At 43.2% G+C, this 21,170-nt stretch overlaps 1 protein-coding gene across 3 annotated transcripts in view; it reads left to right on the plus strand.

Annotated features, from left to right (window-relative positions):
* The window catches only part of PRKAG2 (protein kinase AMP-activated non-catalytic subunit gamma 2), a 209,617-nt gene that overhangs the window by 130,435 nt on the left and 58,012 nt on the right, over window positions 1-21,170 (plus strand). For all 3 annotated transcript variants that reach the window (XM_057365396.1, XM_057365399.1, XM_057365397.1), the window contains one exon: window positions 12,788-13,002. In XM_057365396.1, the coding sequence (XP_057221379.1) occupies window positions 12,788-13,002 (215 nt within the window). The remainder of the gene's footprint in view (window positions 1-12,787; window positions 13,003-21,170) is intronic.

Below are 21,170 nucleotides of genomic sequence, written 5' to 3' on the forward strand. Positions count from 1 at the left end.
GGCCACAGCTTTACACTGTAATGGAACAAATGGTGCAAATGAACTGCTGAGGCCTCTTGGTGTTCCAAGAGCCCATAAGGACAAATCTAAGGAAAACTTATGGAGAGCCATGAGCATTATTCTGTACCATCCTGTCCTCTTTGCAGTCAGTTTGGAAGCTCATGGTTGATAGGAGTTAAGSACCTCTGCAGTATCATCTATTTTTCTGGAGGTATTGGGAACATAATCAGCTGTCAGAAAAAAACAGGCTCAGAAAAGCAAAGGATATGGGTTTTTTAGCAAGTGCAGCCTCCTAATCTTATGTCCTCTCAATGTAGACTGGAAGGACAAGACACCAGCCCYCTTTTCTGACTAGTTTTTGCAAGATCTGTGCTGTCAGCCACAAACGCTTGTCTAGGTGGCTCTTTAAAGCCAGCTGGTCTTTTACCACCTGACTGATTCATCTGTGTTGARCAGCAGCAGATGACTCCCAGCATCAAATACATTTTCACCAACATTCAGTAAACTGGGGTAATATATAGAGATTTATACTTGCAGAAGTGCCTAGAAACTTATCACAGTGTTTGTGGAGGCAGAAGCAATCTAAATGGCTTCCTGASCAGAGCCCTGGGTATCTCAGGGATATACAGACACTGAGATAATAATGCACTCGTCCCAGAGCTGCCTGTGCTTYGAGGAACATGCTGCAGCACTTCCTTGCTTTAACAAATGGAAACAACCAGCTTTCCACTGCAATAGTTACTTGTTTCAAAGAGAAAACAGCTCAAATTTATTTTCAGGAATGAAGTCAAAATAGTGCAGCTTGGGAGGGAAGTGACTAGTGCAGAGAGTTGATGATGAGATAAAAAGTTAAGAAGCCTTTCTCTGCTAGGTGCAATCCATCTTCATCAGCAGTGAGTGAAATCTTTTCTCATTTGACAGTTGTTCCCCGTGGCMTTTGCAGTGTTGGCTTTGCTCCCTGACATCTGAGTCAGTGGTTGCATAAGCAGCCCCCCGCACAGGGGCTGGGRCAGGYTGGCAGYGAAGCATCCGCTGCCCTCGCCAGGATCACACGTGTCCTGTGAAGAGACCTTCTGCTCTTCAGAAGGGTTCAGGTTGAATGTACTTTCTTCCAGGTTTGAAGCCCTGACCCCTGCCTGTTTCCAGCTGTCTCAGTGGGCTGGTGGTGGGGTGGAGCTTGTAGGAATCGTYTGCTCCAAGCTGAAGAGCAGCACTGGAGCGGCTCTGCCAGGGCTGTCGCAGCAGCCTCACCAATTGCTCCATCTGCTCCAGGCTGGTGGAGTCATCCCTTCCCCAGGAGATCTGCCTCTGCCCTCAGGACCCTTCCTCACCGCCTCCCCTGCAGCCCCTCTCCTGTGTGCACATTCGCACAGGATTAAAGCCTTCACTAGAAGAGCTTACAAGTCTTCTGTGCATTTCTTTTCCTTGACCATTGCAGAGTTACAGAAGACACAGGGCAGGCTGCCCTCTAATGCAGAGCTTCTGGAGTAATCAATGTGGCTTTCTTACTGATCCATGTAGGGAGGGAGATACTGGGACGAAATGTTAAGAGCTATCCGTGCTTCTTTTCTATGGCACATTAGCAGGTCAGAATTGCTCCTGCAATAACTCCCTTTTCAGTAGATGATCATTCATATTGTAGATTTTGTCTGCATCTCTCGTGCCCAAGATTTTGGATACTGTGTTGTCCATCATCAGAGAGGCAGCAAGCTTCAAGGAAGAGCCTCTGCAAATGTACCTGCTTGRAGATGCACTGAGTTTTATCCTGGTGCAAAGGAAGCACCAAACAGCCCATTCACCTTTTGTGATTTTTATGCCTGCTGGCTTCGCCTGGATTCTACAGCTCCCAGTGTGCCAGTCCTCAGGGTTTGCACCTGGCTCACTGTGAGTGGCCATGGCTCAGCTTTCCCAAGTCCAAGGATTGAAGTGATGCTGTGAAATCCCTACTCCACTTTGGAATATTAACTTGGGTGAAAAATGAGGCTGGGTTGGTGTGTCAGTGTGAACTGCTGATGCTGGTGTGCAGGAATGGGACCAAAGAAGTCTCCAGGGACTTAGGGAGACACCTGTGAAAGATGTGAAAGGGGTGATGGAGTGGAGCAGAATGAAAGGRCAGGGGAAGATCTTAAATAGATCACATTTCCCACTGAGCCAGGGGAATCTCTGGCATGGAGGTGTCCTCTGCTCCAATGAGCCTGCTGTTGAGGGGCTCACTCTCAACATGCCGAGTCCTTTTGGCTCCTATGTTTTTATTCGCTTTATAGCAGGATGACAGCTCTGGGGATAGAACAAGCCAGGAATGTGCCTGTGTCATGTGCTGGAGGCATGCTGTAACAGTGACCTGGGATGGGTTGTGGAGTGAAGCTGGGGTTGCATGACAGGGGAGGGGAAGGATTTCCTGGAGATGCAAACTGCCTGGCCAGCCCTTGGAAAAACATCCTCTGCCAAAGGGCTCTCGTGCTCTTTCCTGCCAGAGGCTCGCACCATCACAGAACTGGGTGCTGAAAGGAGGTATCAGCTGAAACCTGTTGGGCAGCAAAGCAAAGAAAGCCACCCTGTGCATGCTTTTGGGGGCTGATCTTGCAGGCCCTCTGGTGATTTGGCAAGTGGAGGAGTCAGGTCTTAATCAGCCTGCAAGTAGAAGATGAAATTGCAAGAAAAAAGAAAACGTGGGAGGAATTCCTCTAACTTACTCTCATAGCATCAGCCTCTACTGGACCTGAAGTGGAGAGTTAGATATAATATTTTAGCAGGAAGCATGGAGAGGAGAGGAGGTGCTTGGTCTGAAGAAGAGAGAGGCAGATCAGGARTGAAGGAAGCCTTTGTGGCTGGGAAGGCAGAGGCCAACCTTTTGCCATGTATTTGGGGCAGAAATATCAGAAATGTGGTAGTCAGTAGAAACACTTGGCACCAGAGATCTGAAATGGCACCAGGTGTTGGTTGATCAAATGCAATGGACACCACTGAAATGTTGTCCCCTCCCATGAGTTTGAATTTCATCCATGGGCAGGCAAGAAGAATAAGATGATGGAATTTAAGGGGACCTCCAACTTGATARGATGGTTGAACATCCCAAGGTGAATGCTTGTTCATTCCATGTGACTGATATTTATCCAGGTATGACCTTGAAGTTCCCTTTAGATTTATGTTAATAAAGTAGGGATTTATTTCTGGCTGAACTCCTTAAGTAGGATGGGCCTAAGTGATCATGGCTGTCTTGGGCATGTAGCACACTTGCTAAGTGTTTGACTTCACAGCATCTAAAACTCTGCAGACATGCCTTTTGGTAACCCTTGAATAGCCTCCTGGGGTACTTCCTGGCTCTATCCTGAAGTTTTAATGTACAGATGTGATTGATGCTCTTCAGCCTCATTTCATTGCTGGGTATTCTAAAAGTACTTTATTGATAAGAGTGAGAAGAGTCACAGCAAGACGACAGKACTTGTAAAATTTTATTTTACTCTTACCCAGTTTCTGTGTTGGAAGAAGAAAAGAGGATGGTAACTGGTTCCTTACATTGGGGAAGCATGGACTTGCTGGTGGTAGATAAGTATATCTCAGTTCAGGGCATTGGTTAAAGTTGTGGAAATGGAGAACTTGGGCTGTAGTTCCCTGTCAATTGCCAGGGACCAGCAATGCCTCACTGCAAAGTAATTCTGCTCTGCTCCTGGCTCCTTTCCCACTGCTCCCTTCCTGTGCCAAGAGGAGTRTTTGTACTGCACTGGAAAACCAGTCTGGATCAGAACTAACCAGAAGGACAGAGCTCTGAGGTTCTTTGTCATCTACATCACCTTGAGATCTAATTGTGAAAGGCAGAAGAAAGCTGGTGCTGCCTGGATCATTTCAARGGAAGGGGAGGGGAATTTTTGTGGCAGCTGGTGTCTAGAGAAAGCAGCCATTTACTGCACTAATGTTCTGCTTAAAGCACCATCCAGTACCARCTAAGGCAATGGAAATTATGCTACCAAGTGGCATAAGGAGCGGGAGCAGTCCCACAGCAATTTATTTTCGATCAAACAAGAGCCATGAAGTCATTAGTTATTTCTTCAGAAGGCTTTGGTAGGTGTGCTAGAGAGCACCGTGTCGTCTCTGCCGTGCCATATGTGCACGAAAAGATTAATTCCCAGGTTAGCAAGAGAGGAATTATGATGAGACACAGGTCTGACTCAGACACAGTGGGAAGAGGCAAATGCCACAGGCTGAAGCAGTGCTTGGACTCTTGCTGAATTTTGAAAAGAGCTAGAATGAGAGATTTTTTATTTCTTTTAATAAAAGAATAAAAGAAGGTTTTAAAAAATTAATACCAGAAGCAAAGAAATGTCAAAWTATGGCTTCCTTCTTTAGCTACAGCTTTCCAGAGGATTTGGAGTACTTTGCAAATATTTAATTACTCGCACCTCAGTGCCCCTGTAAACACTGCAGAAAATAAACAAAATTAAACTGTGCTGCGAGACCTGCAATCCAGCTGTAACTCCGGTGCTATTCCTGGCACCTCTGGAGCTATCCTATTCATTACAAGAGTAGGAACCTGAGGCTAATATAAACTGATAAATTAAACAGAGAACAGCTCCCAGGGCCTGACTCCTGAAATCTCTGCTCTGACAGCCTTATGTCCTGCTATTGCCAACATCGGGAAGCATCACAGTGCAAACACAGCCTTTAGCTGTGTGCACAGTCGAGTGCACGTTCCCCTGGCACCAGCCCTGGAGCTGTCATGCCTGCACTGCAAATAGATACCCTACTGGTCTTTATGTGCATTAATATTCTGTCTCTGGGTTACGCAGCGAGTGGCTGTGCTGTGCAGATGAAATCACCCACAGGGATTTCAGTGGGGTTCTGCAGACTCTTATTTAGGCTGTTCTTTTCCTTAGCTTGCACCTCTAATGACATATTTGTAAAATGCTTGGAGCTTTTTTTTCTCAGATTGCACAGGGTGTTCCTCTGCTTTAGTGCATTACAGAAATAAGGTACATGGTTAAGGTGCTGTTTTATTGCAAGCAAATCTGCCTCAATTACCTCATTTTTTTAAATTTTCACTGGATGAACACATCATAAATCATAGGTGAAGCAACAACCTATCCTGGTCTGCAACCCCTCAAGCAGCTGCTTTTGAAAAGCTGACATTTAGTGCAGTGATTAAATATGAAATCCCTAAATGTGAAATTAAGCATCTCCACTGGTAAATAATTATTTCCAAACTTGTCTTTATATATTGTGCATGCAGCACTCCTCCTCCCACCTTTCTCTCCTAATTTTCCTCCTCTTTTCCTTTGCTTGTCAAAGTGCAAACCCTTCAGGCCGGGGACTCTGTTACCCTGTCTGTGAAGCACTTTGCACGCAGCGGGTGCTACCAAAAGCAGAACACGAGCAATGATGATGGTGGCTGTGCTTTGGGAGTTTTGCTGTGCAAAGCCAAGAAGAGAGGCAGAAAGCAGTTCTGGCAGCCTCTGGTAGAGGGCAGGGTGATGGAGGGACAGACAGTGCTGGCCACCAAAGTGTCTCCAAAGACACTTTGCACAAATTTGCAGCTTTCTGTAATGGCAGGGGAGCATTTAGCTCAGCTTGGCTCAAAGCACAAGAAAGCCCGGGCASGACAATGGAGGTTAATGTGGAATAAATGCCCGCCTGAGCAGCCAAGCTCTCTGCTAAAACAGAAAACAAAAGTTATTTCATTAAGGTCCCTGAACACAAAGTACTCAGCGAAAGTTTAAATGCCAGGTGGTGTATTAAGTAAATAAAGGCGTCCTGCTGTAGGCATTGTTTCTCCCAGCAGCCGGCTGTAACCAGCAGCGCTACCAGCGACCATGTGAATCCCTGGCATGTGATGCGGGGCTGTGCCCGGYCGCGGCGCTGCCACGGCTCTGCGGAGGCAGCGGGGACTTGGCTGTCACATCCATAAGGGCCAAGTGCGGCTCCTCTGCCTGCCTTGGCTGTCGCTGGTACCCCTCTGCTTTGGATCGGGGCTCGCACAGATGCCGCGCGTCTCCCCGGCGCAGTTTGAATGAAGAGGAGTGATTGATTTTCGTTTTAGTGACTTTTTAAATGGGTATCACAGCRCTGCACAGTTAGGTTTTGTTGTAGCCCAGCAGTGGTCCCCAGGCAGCGGCTGCAGGATGTCACATCCCATTACGGGCAGTCCCGGGGCTRTGTGCGGCAGGAGCCCTTTGGGAAGCGGCCCTCTCCAACTCCTGCTCTGCCGTCTGTGACAGCGTTGGGGAGGGTAAAAAGCTGGTTTTGCTAACTTCTTGACCCCGAGCTCTGTGGGTGATGGATGCACAGGAGGGTGCAGCATTCTTTGCTCGTGTTTGTCGTAGGGATACGTGCCCAAAGTTCCTTTTCCTGCTTCTCCTGGTTCCACAGGATATTTACCGATCAGACTGTTACCTCCTAAGGATCTCTGTTGAGCCTCTGCTCCTCTCACTGGCACTTGTGCTGGCAAGGTACACGATGTCTGTGTTTCCGACGCGGCCATCTGGTGTCTGATAAAGTCTTGGTGCTGAGTCTCTCAGTATAATTGCCATGCCGAGCTAATTGTTCGTGCCAGCCCAGGCACTTATTCAGAGACTACCTCAACCATTACCAGGACCTCTTCATTCATCACCTGTCAGGCTGTCGAACAGCAGTGGAATGTGCATTTGGCTGTCTCAAAAAAAGCCATTCTTTGCCATCAAGCTTGTGAGTGATCCCCCTTTCTTTGCTTCAGAATTATTTGGCTGTGGTATTTTCTCCAGCATTTGCAAGACAAAGGAGAAGCATTGGCAGAAAATTAGTAGTTAGAAGCCAGGCTGAAACCTTGCTGCCAATGAGAACTAGAAAAAGCCCTTTGGGAGGGATGCTCTCCACCAGGATTTCTGGTCTCTGTTTGCATGCGTTTGTTGCTTTATGAGCTGGCAAAACGTGTCAAGTGTTTCTAGCTTTGACAAGTACATTTAACACCGAAACAACCAATGTGTGGCTCTGGGCAAGGTGGGAGATCCTCTGTTTGACCATCGTTGCAGGACAGTTCTGCAGTAAATCCTTTAAAGGATACAGGCAACAGTTGTTCCTGATCAGCCTTTCCTCATAGAGGGGCCTTGAGATCTTCAGAAAGAAGAACAATTCTCAAAACTTTACTAATTAAACCCTCCAGCTCCTGATTTTATGARGAAAAGGTGCTACATTGCAGATTCCACAGATACAAGTGGGTAASGTCAGGTATTTCTGTGGCTGAGACCACTTTAGTGGTTTCCTTTACTATGTTTAAACTGCTATAAAATAATTCATTTTTTAAGATTTTAAAGTGGCAAAAATATGTATTTTCCTGTGAAATTTTCAGACAGCATATGATATTTTAATTACTTTAAAAGCATATTTTTCCCTTTCTCTGACTAATGAAAAAAATCAGAAATATGTTTTTGGAAACRAGTAAGCTTCTCACTGAATGGTGTACCTGCCACATGGAAGGCCATGGAGTTGTTTCAGTAAAAYTGAGACAAAAGCATGTGCTAATGCAGCTGGGATAGGTGCTGCTCAGCTGGAACCAGGGAGCTTGGAAGGACTGGAAGGCCTGGCCATTGTATGTGTGATGCACTGTCAATCACAGAAAAAGGCTGTAGGGTTCAAGAATAGGAGCTGTAATTCTTACATGGTGGGGGCACCTGAATTGGTGTGCAAGTGACAATGTTGGATACAACAGGAAATTTCCTGGGCTGCATCTGCAGTATTTTTTGGTACAATAAGTTTTCAGATTTACTCTTCAGGCTTAATTTATTATTTCTTAAACTAACGGATATTTTACATTTAGTGTCAATGTCTGTTTGCATGGAAACAGGYAGTGGCCATTTACCTGCTGATGGCTTCAGAGCTTTACTGCCATTAAGTGGCATTAAACCTCATTTCACATAATTTGCATTGATTTGCTTATGTGTCAGAATTAACATAGTATTGTGTCTGAAGAGTGAATCAGCTTAATGAACCGGCAGCTCAACTCAGATTCACTTGTGCTGCAGGGTACTTAAAATTCAGCAGCCACAGCCTGCCGCCTTCTCTGTTTCACTGCCAGCTGAGAATGCAAATGAAAGGACAGTGTTGTCCTGAGAAGGAGTCAAGACAAAAAGTGTCACATGGAGACACTGCAAATGGAAATTCCTTTTAGGATTTTTTCATGTCTTGGTCTTGGTGTTCTGTTTGGGTTTTTTTGTTTTTTTTTTTTTTTCTGAGAGATTTCAGTCTAAATGGTAAATGAACATATCCTATATATGAACTTGGAAATCTGTTTCAGCCATAGCTTTATGTATTAGCAGTGTTATTATTTGCTCAATCAGGTACAGGATGAGAGAATACTGAAGTGTGATTTCTAGGGAAAGTGCAAAAGTGATTTAATTTTCATGGCTAGTAACTCACCAGTTTCAGCAGCTTCATCTTAAGCACACAAATRCAAAAGTTTGAGAGCAGGCTACTGGCTCTACCCCTTGGGCCCTCAACAGGGTACTGTGACTCCCTTACCGTCCCCCTGAAGCCAACCTCTGTACAGAAGCGTTAGCACATCCCTGAAATCCCTACCAGCACCATTTGTGGGCTGCAGGTGGCTCCACAGGTTCTTGGGGGCAGCAGCTGTTTTCCTTTCTGGAAAAGAGTTGATAAAAAGGGAGGCTCTGGCAGGAATCTGTGAGCATCCTTCCTCCCAGAAACCACCAGATGCATCCTGCAGGTCAGGCATGAAATGTAGGTGACAGAGCTCATTGTGGGTGTCACCCTGGGAATGTAGGAAATGTAGCAGGGCATCCACCCTTCTTCCCTTGGAAGTACATGGATGACAACACAGCACTTCATCTTTTCCTGTTATATATCACTGGAGGGCTGGTTTGGATCAGAATGCCCAAGCTGGTGGATGGAGAACTTAATGCTGTGAAAAATAAGAGCTTTATTTAAAATAAATTGTTGTGAATGCCTACAGAAACAAGTGAAGGGAGGAACATTATTTTTGTATGTCTGTGCCCAAGTCAATACYAACCAGTGCTGGGTGCTGACTTGAGCCAAAGGTGTGGGCACTGCCATTCCAGCAGCACTTCCTCGAGGCTCTTGCATCCAGCCCATGATGTGCAGCTTGGTCCCAGCTGAAGGTGCTGAAATAGAGGCACAGAACTGAGTGCTGGGCCATCCCTCTGTGYTGTCACTGTCACAGGGGGAAGGCAGCTGGAGACAGCCCCATTCTGCTCAAAACTGCCAGGTGCTCTCTAGTTCTGTTAGCATCTCACACACACATTCCATGCAAAGTTCTACTGTAATATGAAAGTTGTTTTGCACCACGTATTCATGTGAATCTTATGAATATTCTTATTCAGATGCATATTCAGTTATGCAAATGTTAGTACTTATGATTCATCAATATGGAGACCACAAAGTTATCCTCTTTATTTGCTCTTSTTTTGTCCCCAGGAAGGAGATGTAAGAATGATCAGAACAAAGCAAAACTCTCAGATTGTTTCAAAACTGGATAGGGTTAATCAATAGGAAGAGAATCATTGAATCATTGAATGGTTTGGGTTGGAAGAGACCTTAAAAATCATCCAGTTCCACCCCCAAAGGACAAACCCTTTTGTTATCCAGTGASACAGCAACTGATCTGACCTTTTTCTCTATTTATAATTTCTTTCTGTAATTCTTTTGTGCTGTGAAAAAAGGTACAGCTATTTAGTTTTGTAACACGAAAACACTGCATTTTGTACTTACTGTTACCAGGACTAGTGGGGTTTGTAGCCAACACCAAAGTTTATTTCTTCCSCAAAATCTCACATACATACTGGATCATTTCAGCCTCATTGTAGAAGAATTTAGAATTGTCTGGTTTTCTCTGCTTAATTGTTTTAAGTACATTCTCCCAAATAAACAAGGTTTAGCCATGAGATAGAGTTGTATCTTGTCTCTTCACTGGATTCCTTCTGCTACAGTAGAMCAGGGCACCTACTGCATGTACACATAACAATATATTTACACCAATGCTGCTGTCCAGTTGTCAGTCCAATAGGACTAAAGTTAACACAAAGCTCTGTTACTCCTGAACTGATTTTAGTCTCAAGATATATTACAGATTTTGATTCTTTGATGGGGAAGGCTTTTCTAAAAAAATTATAGGGTTTAGGGTGTCAAGCTGTATCACAGCAGCCAAAAGTATTTTGTTTTAATAATCATAAAATATTTAACATTTCCTATGTGACTATGACTTCAGCCTCAGTATTGTACAAATGTAAATAACATTGATACCATAATAATGTTATGAGGTAGTCTTTTAAAAGATTGAAAAGCTTAATTACATTAATTTAATCAAGTACCCTGCAAAATAATTATATTTTTCCCCTCCAACTCCGTGCAGAAACTGAGTCACAGGCAAATTGAATCTCAGATGTATTAGGGTGTGCCTCACAGTGAGTACTTTATATTTGAAGTGCCTGGTTGAAACAAACAGTTCTAAGGCTCAGTGTTCTGGAGTCACAGATGCTCTTCATCCGTAAAAACCCATGCCAAATATCCAAGGCTGGCATCCAAAAGGAGATTCACCACCAGCAAATGTTCTTGTAAGATGGAAACCATGCTGTCTGTCCTGCCTGGACTGTTCCATCTCTTGATGAGGTGACAACAGTTTTTCACAGGGTGTAAGGGATGTAACTTCCATGGTCCCTGTGTCCTACAGATGTCCTCTGCACTTGGCAGGCTGTCCTTGTTCTGCTGCTGAGTGCGTGGTTTCTGTGTGTCTGGTAAAAGCTCTTTTGGCAGAGCCTCTCAGCGCTGGAAATGGTTCTTGTGGACTTGCTGAATACATTAGCACACAATGAACACATCCCAGCAGCAAGACTTTAAGATCTAATGGTGTTTTTCTCCCTTTTAGTGGTTGCCTGTTTGCATCAATCACAGCTACCTCAGCCCCCAATCTGAGCACTCAGGGAACATTTGTTCCGTAAAAACGCAGAGGAGCATCTTCCCCAGAACTGCTTATMTAAATTTGTCTGTAAGCAAAAACTGAGCATGCAAGTTTAGGTGTCCTTTCAATCCTTAAGGAAGTAGAACTCAATCTCCAGTCCTTCTGAAATCAGCAGWGGTGAAGGACAAAGTGCCAGGGTGATTGCTCTTGTGTCCCTCTGTGGCMTGTCACATCAGCCAGCATCTGTATCTGCCCACAACCCCAGTCTCCTCTGGGCCTGTGCTGCTTGACTAGCAGAGCTGCAGAGCTCCTTAGGAAATTAAATTGAAGTCCAGCTGCAATTTTGGAAAAGGAACAAAGATAGGGACTGAGTAGGGGGTCCTTTTTGATTCCAGCAAAGCTAAAATTTATCAGTGAGAACTAGGATTTGCTTTGAAAGAAATAAATACAGTACTCTGTACCACTAAACCCACTATTAATAAAACATATTAGAGCCTAATTATTTTGCAGGTTTCATGCTGAGTGACTCTATTATTATAAAGTTAAGTCTCTTATTATGTAAAAGCCATCAAGAAAGGTTGTTTTCAAAGAAGAATAATAGCTAAAGAGCAGTTACCCATATTACATGTTAATTACTTTAAACACAGAATATGCTAACTCTTCCCCAGATACGTCAGGATTAACAGTTTCTTCAAGTAATAGATCCCTCCCTGAGTTGTTGGATGTTCAGTGTTCCAAGTCTGGCATTTTRGGAAGAATCCTCTGGTGCAGTAATCTCTGCTGGAGCCCTGAAAGCTCACACTGAGGAGCCAGATTTACCATGAAAATGCATCATCGTGTCCTCAAACCCTCCTTTGAGTGGCTTGGAATTTTAGGCTCATTAAATGCTGTCCTATCTGCTTCCTTTTGATGGACTTGAGCCCCCTTTGGACTAACTGATCATCTACACACATCTATGGAAGGACAAGCGATGAACCAAACTCAGAGATCATACAGCCCACTTAAAAATACCTATCTCAGTTCTTAGTTTTTGTGCATCTAAGTCTGTCCTGATTTATGCTGGCACCAGAGAACCACCCTTGGTTTGCTGATGTACCTATAGATAGAACCAGAAACACAGATGTTGGAACCTGAATTTTCTAACTGGTTGTGGATGTTTGCTGGTTCYTGAATGGATAATAAACACAGTTTAAATCTGTTTGATCACAATTCAGAGCTGCCCTAGGAAYGTAATCAAAAATACAGCTGGGGTAGGTACACGTGTCAAATAAAAACAAGGTGCTCATAAGAGAAATTATCTGCTGCTGCTGATTTTCGGCAAAAGATAAGATCAGTCTTTCTCCTCAAAGGCTGCTGGAAACAATTCTTGTTTGTACAAAGGCATTGCCAAGAGCTTTACAGAAAGCAAACTGAGGCTCGGGAGAAGTATGTCCTGTTCCTTTTTGTCTCTGCTCCTAATTGCATTCTAACTGCTGGYTGAGATACTGTTAAAATAATGAAAAAGAAGAAAAAGCAACCATTAAAGCTTTTGAGCCATATGCCATGAGAGAAAGGTAATCCTGAGACTCACAGGAGTATTAAAATGACAACAATAAAGTGTAACTGTGCTGAGTGTCATTTCGGAAATAAGCAATCAGATGGGAGGTTAATACAACACAAACCTCCAGCACTCCCATCCTGCCACTGTGCCTCCCTATAGGGGATCAGACATTTCARCCAGCTTAAAAGAGTTTTAATAGCAAGGCAGAGATTCCCTTTCATAAACAGGGGGGTGAGATCCATACTTGCAGTTTGGGGAAATGCGGTGAAAAAATACAGGTTTGCTGTAAAGCTGAGATCTCTCTCTKCTTTTCACCTGAACTGATCTTGAGTCTTTATTGCTGTTCACAGCCTCTGGCCTCTCCTCTTCTCCATCTACCCCAACACAAGTGACCAAGCAGCCCACGTTTCCTCTTGAATCCTACAAGCATGAGCCTGAGAGACCAGAAACACGGATTCAGTGTTCCTCGCCTCCGGACACAGGGCAGAGGTTTTCTCTGCCTCCATCTCAGAGCGCAGCCAAGCCTCCCATCATGACACCAGCTCCCTGTGCTACCTCAAAACCAGTAAGTAAAGCTTGTGTCCAGTTTTCCACTGGGAAATGTACAGGTTGTGTGTGAACTGTGTCTTGTGTTATAGCTGATGAGCCGCAGTTTATGTCCATACTGTGGGACAGAGTGAGAACAAAGCCTTTTACTGCAGTTTTCYCAGAATTTGGCTGAGAGGGCACTAGGAATGCAGAGATGGTGTTTTCCTTCTGTTTTACCCAAATAGTAACTAATCTTTGCACTTCCTTCAAAGTAGCTTTGCAGTGGCTACAGATCTCAGCATACTCTGCTGAGATGCCACCCCAGAGATAGCTGAAGTTTTGTTTAGGATTGTCTTTTATCTCCCTTAAGAAGAGCTGATGAGAGAGTTAGCAGCCAAAGAGAGCATATAAAAGAGAAATTCACAGTGTGAGCTGCAGGGGTTCTGAGCTCCTGCTGCCTCTGGAGTTGAGATGACTGGGACAACTGGTGATTAATAGCMCAAGTTGCTATCACAGCTCCTGCCCCAGCTCAGAGAGTAGAAAAAGAAGGGCAGCACTACCAGGGTATTTATCCAGCCTCCCACATAGCAAAGGTGTGTTYACAAGAGTTGTTTCTGCAGTTCCTGGTAACACAGGAACTCAGCAGTTCCTGGGAACACATGAATCCCAGCCCCTGATATTCTCCAKGGCTGAATGCCTCTGTGCTTCCTCCTCTGTCCTTTGGCCAACCTGAGCCTCAGAGGCATCACTCTCCTCTTCTTTCTCCTCTGCCTTTTTGCCCCTTTTCCCTTTTGCATTAATTCCTTTGCATTAATTGTATCTTTCCATTCCTCTGACTCATGGAACCAGCAGACTGTGATCTGTCACCAGAATAAACTTCGCTGCATCTGCCTTGCCCAGCTTTTCTTCCCTTTTTTTTCCCCCTCCAAAATATAAAACCTTAAACATTTTCTGTATCTAGAAATCCAGAACAGTAAAGGGGATAGAGGTTCATGAGGTCAGTTGCTCTGTTGAATAGCTACGAGTTCTCTTTCATTCCAGTTCTCAGTAATTTATTTAAAAGCAGGAAGTTTCCTCCCACTCACCCATGGGAAAGCTGTTCCAGGATCTGAACACGGTAACACAGCAATCCCAAAGCCTTTTTGCTTTTGTGTGAGGTAYCTGCAGTAGCAGTAGCTGCTTTGATGCTGAAAGTTCAGAGTTCATGTGCTGGATCAGAGTTCATGTGCTACTTTCAAGTTGTTCACACACACCCCATAAAACACCTATCCTGTTTTGGGGGTCCCTTCTGTAAAGGTTAGGAAGTCTTCGATTTTCAACCTAATTTTTTCATGGACAGGTTATAATTATTTGCTCTTATAATTAATGGCCATTTTCATTCATTGTTTGCTACATCCTGTTGTAGCAGTAGCCAGCCTTTGTTTTCCTAGCTCAAGCAAGCCAAACTCTTCCTACAAATTACAGGCTTTATGTTCTTCTATGCAAAAAAAAAAAGTTAAAGTATCTAATTAGTATTAAAGTATTTAATAARTCCAACTCATTAAAGTATTAAATAAGTCCAACATTTATAGTCAGGGAACTCCWGCAATAACTTTTCTCCAGCTAGCTCACTGCCTTTCCCTGTCATTCCTTCCATGCCTTTCCTATCCATTCTTGGGATACATAAATTATTAAACCCAAACGTTTGTAGGATACAAAAATGTTTTGGGTACGTTTTAGTCAGTCAGTTATATTATTTGCTTATAAATGTGTTTATCTGTGTTATGCAGCTGCAGAAGAGTATTTTGTACCTGTTAGAATAGATGTGARGAAACAGCATAATCTTAGCACATTCAACTAACTGAAAGACTGAAAAGTTTGTTTTGTTTTTGATTATTTGCTGATTCAGACAACATGAAGTTGAGTAGAAGATGCCAGAATAAAGAAACAGAATTCTCAGCAGGTTTTTATGAACAGTTGTGGTTGTATATATGTACAAGRGAGAGTCTGGGGGATAGCTCAGAATGTTGGACTCAGTTCTCTCCTGGTCAGAAGACACAGAAATACATGGGATGTGCAGCACCTGATTGTCTGGTACCCTCTGTACTCATTTATACTTGAGAGCAGCGAGTGTGCAGGGCTGCCAGTGAATCATTAGGGTTTTGATTTACTTGGCAATAGGTGTCAGCAGCCACAGATCAGTGAGGAAAAAAGCTCTGGGTGTTTAATTTTCAACAGAGACTGGAGAAAGAGATCAGATTTGCCATTCTAGTAGGTGAAGCTGTTGAAGAGAAAGGCTAAGTTCCTGTGGAAGGACGTGAAGCTGATGAGTGTTCCCTCAGGACTGTTGTGTCTTTCAATCCCTGCAAATTATTGACCCACCATTCCTTTGCAAATACAATAGCAGTAGACAAACATTCTTGACATGGGTACTGCATTTCAAACATTTCATTTATTCTGAGCTGTGTGTTAATAAATACATCATTTCACAATCACGTGCCATAAACAAATCTGTAAGAGGCAAACTCAACTTCTTTAATTACATCACCATTTGCTGGCATAACAATTTCAGTTATCTTAAAAACATTCTATAAATTTTATGATAAATGGTTTCATAGTGGTTATGCTGTTAGGTGCTCAGTTCAATGATATGGAAGCTTCTACGTTAACACCTGCAATGAGGAGTTGACTCTTATCTACAGGGCTCTGTCAACTTAAATCTCATTTACTTATTAAATTGTTTACCTGGTAATGATAATGTGTGAGATCCCAGAAGTATTATAAATGATTCATGACTCCTGTATATATTGCAGCAGGAAAGAGGAACCCTTCGACTCAGACCTGGAAATATTATTTAAAACAACTATAGGAAGATGGAGGATCAGGATCTGGAATGAATTTTAGCCCATTTTTACAACTGGTGGCATTTGAAGCTGTTCTGTACTTGTCCTTTATCTGTCTGAGACTCAGGCYTCAGAATGGTTAAATATGTTGAGTAAGAGAGGAAGACGTGGAGGGAAGAATAAAAATACTTATTTCCCAGCAGATGTTACCAAAACCTTTCACATCTTAGAAGCACTTAAAACAATGGGAATTTTGATGTGTTTTCTAAGCCTTTGATTCTGGGGAGGGGAATAAACAGTGGGAGACAGTTCCTGAGAGAGGGAGATCCTCCTTCAGCGAGTGTCATCTCAACACAGTACACAGAGCCAAGCAATTAACCTCCTGCTAAATGGGTGTCTGTGGTAATCACCAAGGTCTGGATTTATCCCACCTAACTTTAGAAACATATCTGAGCTGCTTAAGCTGGGAGTACAGTAGCTCCAGTTGTTTCTATATCCCCCAGAGTGGCATTTGCAGGGGTTGAATCAGATCGGCAGAGGGATGAGGAGCGAAGGGATCGACTCCACTGCTGCAGTTCTGACCGAGGCACTGGTCAGATGGAACTGCTGGGGCAGTCACACACCACTGCAGCAGCTCAGACGGGCTCTCCCCTGTGTGTGAAGTGTTACTAGTGCCTGAGTTAGAAGGTTATAATGAAAAACTCAGCTGATAAGAGATCAAAGCCATACCTAAAGATTACTGTGCGCCACATGAAACGGCAAAGGAGCAATTTGATTTTTCACAATGCGGCTCACAACTCTGTACTTTGGCCTGGTGTTGTTTGGATGGTGTAACCTTCAGGCAGTGAGTGGTAAATGATAACTCTTCTCTAGTGTGACATTACGAACCATGAAAGGAATGTAGAGATTGGAGATTGTAGGTTGCAGATTCAGTAACGAACAYGTTCATGCTGTTTCCACCTTGGCCGTATTTTGAAGTGGAATGTGGTATGTTGGACATAATGTGGTTGAATCCTTTTCTTTCATCCTTTCTTCTTCCCCTGGTGCAGAAGACACTGTGAAAATAGCACTATCCCCTGTAAGCACAAGCATTTCTGTGGTACCTCATTTCCTGGTTTCCTGACAGAGAGGAGCCCAGGCCAGAAGGTGCTGGCTCCAGACTGGAGAGTTGCCTTTGAGGTCGCTTTTGGTGGAGAACAAGGCTGGGGCTTCCTCTGCTCATAAGAAGTGGCAAAGGCAGAACATGCCTACAAATGGCCCTTTCTGTCTGATTGTGTAGTGAGCCCTGTCCTCCAAATAACTTCCTAGACAGGTAATTTCCCAGAACGTTCTTAAAACGAGGAAATCTCAGCCAGAAGATAGTTCAGAAACTTACCCTTAGCTTGTGTGAACAAATYCTGTTGAAACTGCAGACAGAGCACACAGAAGGGACCGAGTCTGGCTGTACCCATTTTGCACAGTCCTTGCTGCTCCAGCATATGGGAGAGGAGAGACGTAATGTACAGCTGGGACTCTCTCCCAGTCGTGGATGAAAGGGAGAAACCAGATTGTTCCTGCAGCTCCTCACTTGTTAAACCGTAGCRCTTCCCTGCAAAGCTATTCATGCTGTTTCTTAGCCAAAATGTAGTAAACTCCAAAACAGGGCTGTTAACTTGTTCAGCGTGAGAGGCTGTTACATCACACCCTGTGCTGGCAAGGAGCCTGGGAACCAGGGTATGTGCAGCAGGTCCTTGGGTTTGGCTCTCTCCAAAAAGCCGTGCCACCTATCAGAGCTCCAAAATCTGCTGGGTGAGTAAAGAGATTGAAATCTGATGAAGAGAACAGAAAAGTGYTCTTTGATTCCAAGGTTGTCTTTAAAAAAAAACAAGAAGTACAGGCTGGAAATAAAGGAATCTGGTTTTCAAGTGTACCAGAACTCCTTATTTCAGCATTTGTGTGGTTTAAGGCAGCGAGTGAGAGTGCCAAGACATTACTGTGATTCAGCTGTGATTTACACCACAGTAAATTGATCACCGAAATTAGAGCCCCAAAGGCTGTCATTTACCGGTGACAAAGCTCTTGCTGGAGTGTCCAGGCTCCTTTTAAGAGCCTTAATGGCAGCACTCCTGGGAGGCGATTGTGTTCTCTAAGAGATCCCAAGAGTTCTAACAAGCTATCCTTGTTTAAGCCTTTCTCCCYATGGGAACTGGTGCTATCCATGTGGAAATTTTAAATTTAAATCCATGTTTAATTTTAAAATACCTCTCCAATAGTGGGCACATGACTAATTAGTTGCAAACCTAGAAAAGGATTCATTCTGTGATGAACTCTACAACAATTAYAAAAATACTGCTGGGAAAATGTTTGGAGCCCACCTGATTTGATTTCAGTTTCCTTTGACAGAGCATCATGGTGGCTCCACTGAGTAAAGATCAGTTCATGGGAGAATTATTTAATATGGTGGGATAGTACATAGTGAGATTTAGTGGGACATAAAGAATAAATTAACCATCTCGTTTCAACCTGAACTTTACAAAAATTGAAAGCTTTGGCTATATCACACTACTTTTTAATTACAGCTTCCATTTTATTAATGTTCTGTTTCCCCACTTCACTTTCTCCCTATTAGTTGTATCTTTTGTATCCCATTTGGTATTTTTCTCCCATTTTAGTATTTTGAATATGCAAAAAGCATCTTGCTACCCCTTTTATACAGCAAATTTGTTTTCTTTCTTTTTTTTTAAAGCTACTCACTTGCTTTAAAAGAAAAAAATATTCAGTCACAACCTCCTGAAACACTGGTTTCCTCATATATTTTTATTCTGGTTGCAGTGTTCAGATTTGTGCAATCAGTCTTACAATGCAGAGAAATTTTATTGCATAAAGATGATTTTTTTTTTTTTGCCTAAAGGAAATGTGTGTCTGTGTCAACTTGTGGCTTTTTCTGCAGCTACAGAAATAATTTAATCAGCTATCTATGGGTTCACTCAGTGGAGAATTTATTTTAATGACATGAAGCCCTACAATTCCTATTCCTCCTAGTCCTAGATCAAAAGGAGGAAGGCGAGGTGGAAAGGATGAATAGCCAGAATGCTGAGTCCAATCAATTCCCAGCTGCTTTGACAGCTCTCATAAGGCTATAAGTAGCTAAGGCAATTAAAACTAGAGCATCTCTGGGGCTTTTTTAAGATACTCATTGGTACCGAAATCATGACCCCAGCACCCTTAAGACAGAGTTAGTATCTTAAACCTAAATTACTTCTATCACCCTAAATCCTGCACCATGCATGGTATAAAAAGGCTAAACCTAWGGATCTGGCCTCGTGTCTCGATATAAATAGATACCTTTTGGTTAAGTACCATGATGTAAGAGGGTGCTGGAGGGACAGCCTTGTTTTACCCATTGAACTGATTTCTCATGGCATGGTTTATTTCTGAATTTTACRCTCGTTAATTTAATAAGCATCCTGTTATTCTGCTTAGAAAATCAGAACTTMGGGTAAGAGTAACCTCCATCAGTGATTAGAAGCCGGATGCCTACTCTGTGTTTTAATATAAAGCTGCAGTTTCAGGCAGGGTCAATAGTAGTTTCCTACCAGCTGTATCTGGACAATTTTGGAACACAGAAATTATTCACCATTGGAGTTGCTAATTCACAAAGTAGTAGGGATTATAGAGCAAAGTGTTTCCATGAGAATGGAGGAGAGATACGCAGCTTTGAACCTATTTGGTTACACTTTTCCTGCTTCTGGATTGGACTAGATGGAAAGTAACSTAAGAATAAGGAAAAAATGCTTATGGAAGGGAACTTTTAGAATTCCTAGCTATCTTAATCTCTTTTAACCCAGTTTTGCCTGTATTTTATTTTTAGATACACTGTCTTTAATGGCCAACAGTTTTAAATAATGTAAAAAGCTGGTTGATACCAAAAGGAGATTTTCTGCCTAAAGCAGTCATATTCTTTTCTCACTACTTCACAACATTCCCCAATCCCTTCCTCTGACTGGATGAAATAAACTGGTGAAGTTGGGAGAAATAAAGGGGACATGACATCCTGTTTGGCTTCTTTCTCCCAGCTTTCACATTTTATAGTGTCACTCTCTACCTGCTTGTGCAAGAGGAGAGCAATGCAGCTCTTTAAAAATGCAGCTTGGCTTTTTTTTTTTTTTTCTTTTAAGATTACAATCAAGCAAGTTTGGCCATTTGAAAGTCAGCTGCATGGGCTGCTGACTCAGAGAAGGACTAGATACCATCTTGGCAGCAGCTTGGAAAAATGTTTCCATTGTGCTGGTGAAATGAATGCAAAATATTTATTCGTTGAGCTTGTTCACAACAGCAGCTCAGTTCTCAGCTGGAACTGAGGGTGGGGCCATGTGGAAGACATTTGTGGGAACACAATGATGATTTGTACAGGGCCCAAGGTGCGCATAATCTGATTTTATGATTAAYAAAGGACAAGGCTCCTAGCGTATGGGGTTTACAAGCTGAAGTGTTAAGCAGTGAAGTAATCAACAGAGAGTAAAAGAGAAAAAGTAATAGAGACAGAAGGTCAGCAAAGGAAAGGAGGGGGCAAAATTCAAGAGGGGAGGGTTTATTTTAGTCTTTTTGCATGTTTAGGGTACAGTAAACCAGTGCTAAGGTTAATACCTTAGACTTTTGACATTTTGATCGATCATATTTTTTCACTTACAACTGCACAAGCCAGGGCATCCGTGGTATGTAGAGAATCTTCTTCCTCCTACCTCTGAACAGAAAGTTACTAATTGCTGTTTTGTGGTATATGAGCATGTATGATTGAAGCAGAAAAACAAACATGCTTTTTGCCCTGGGGACCTTATTGTCCAAGAGCCTGATCTAGCAAAACAGGCCGGGCAAATTTGAAAACCGTAAGTAAGCATTGGCTTAAGCAGGGTTATTCCTAAACGCTGCTTGCAGGAGAAATGGGAAGTGTAGCCATAACAGAGTTAGCAAGGACAGGAGGCACTGAGGAAAGGTAACCTGAAGGTTACAGCACTGGGCTTGGTTGGGGTTGCTATGTATTTATGTTGCTGAATCTCAGGTGCTGTTTTTGTTCTGGCTGATGTCAATGTGGTGATGGCCTTGATCCAGGAAAACACTTAAATGTGGGGCTGGATTTAAGCACAGTGGTAGCTCTGTTGGAGTCAACAGTACTGGAGCACTTAAAGCTGTGTGTGTGTCAAGTCACTTTGCGGGATCAGGGTCTTTGTGCAATTTTTATGGGCTGTTAAAACACTTCAAAATGACAAGAGCAGGTTCTGAAGATAAGAAAGGAAGGTGAAAGACAGGATGAAAAGAGGAGTTGGGTAAAATGTCAAAGGTTCAGAAAAGACTAAATAGACTGAGGGAGAGGAGAGGAGAGGAGAGGAGAGGAGAGGAGAGGAGA

The sequence above is a fragment of the Malurus melanocephalus genome, unplaced genomic scaffold (assembly GCF_030028575.1).
Source record: "Malurus melanocephalus ecotype Western Australia unplaced genomic scaffold, MMel_1.1 scaffold_52, whole genome shotgun sequence".
Taxonomy (NCBI): Eukaryota; Metazoa; Chordata; class Aves; order Passeriformes; family Maluridae; genus Malurus; species Malurus melanocephalus.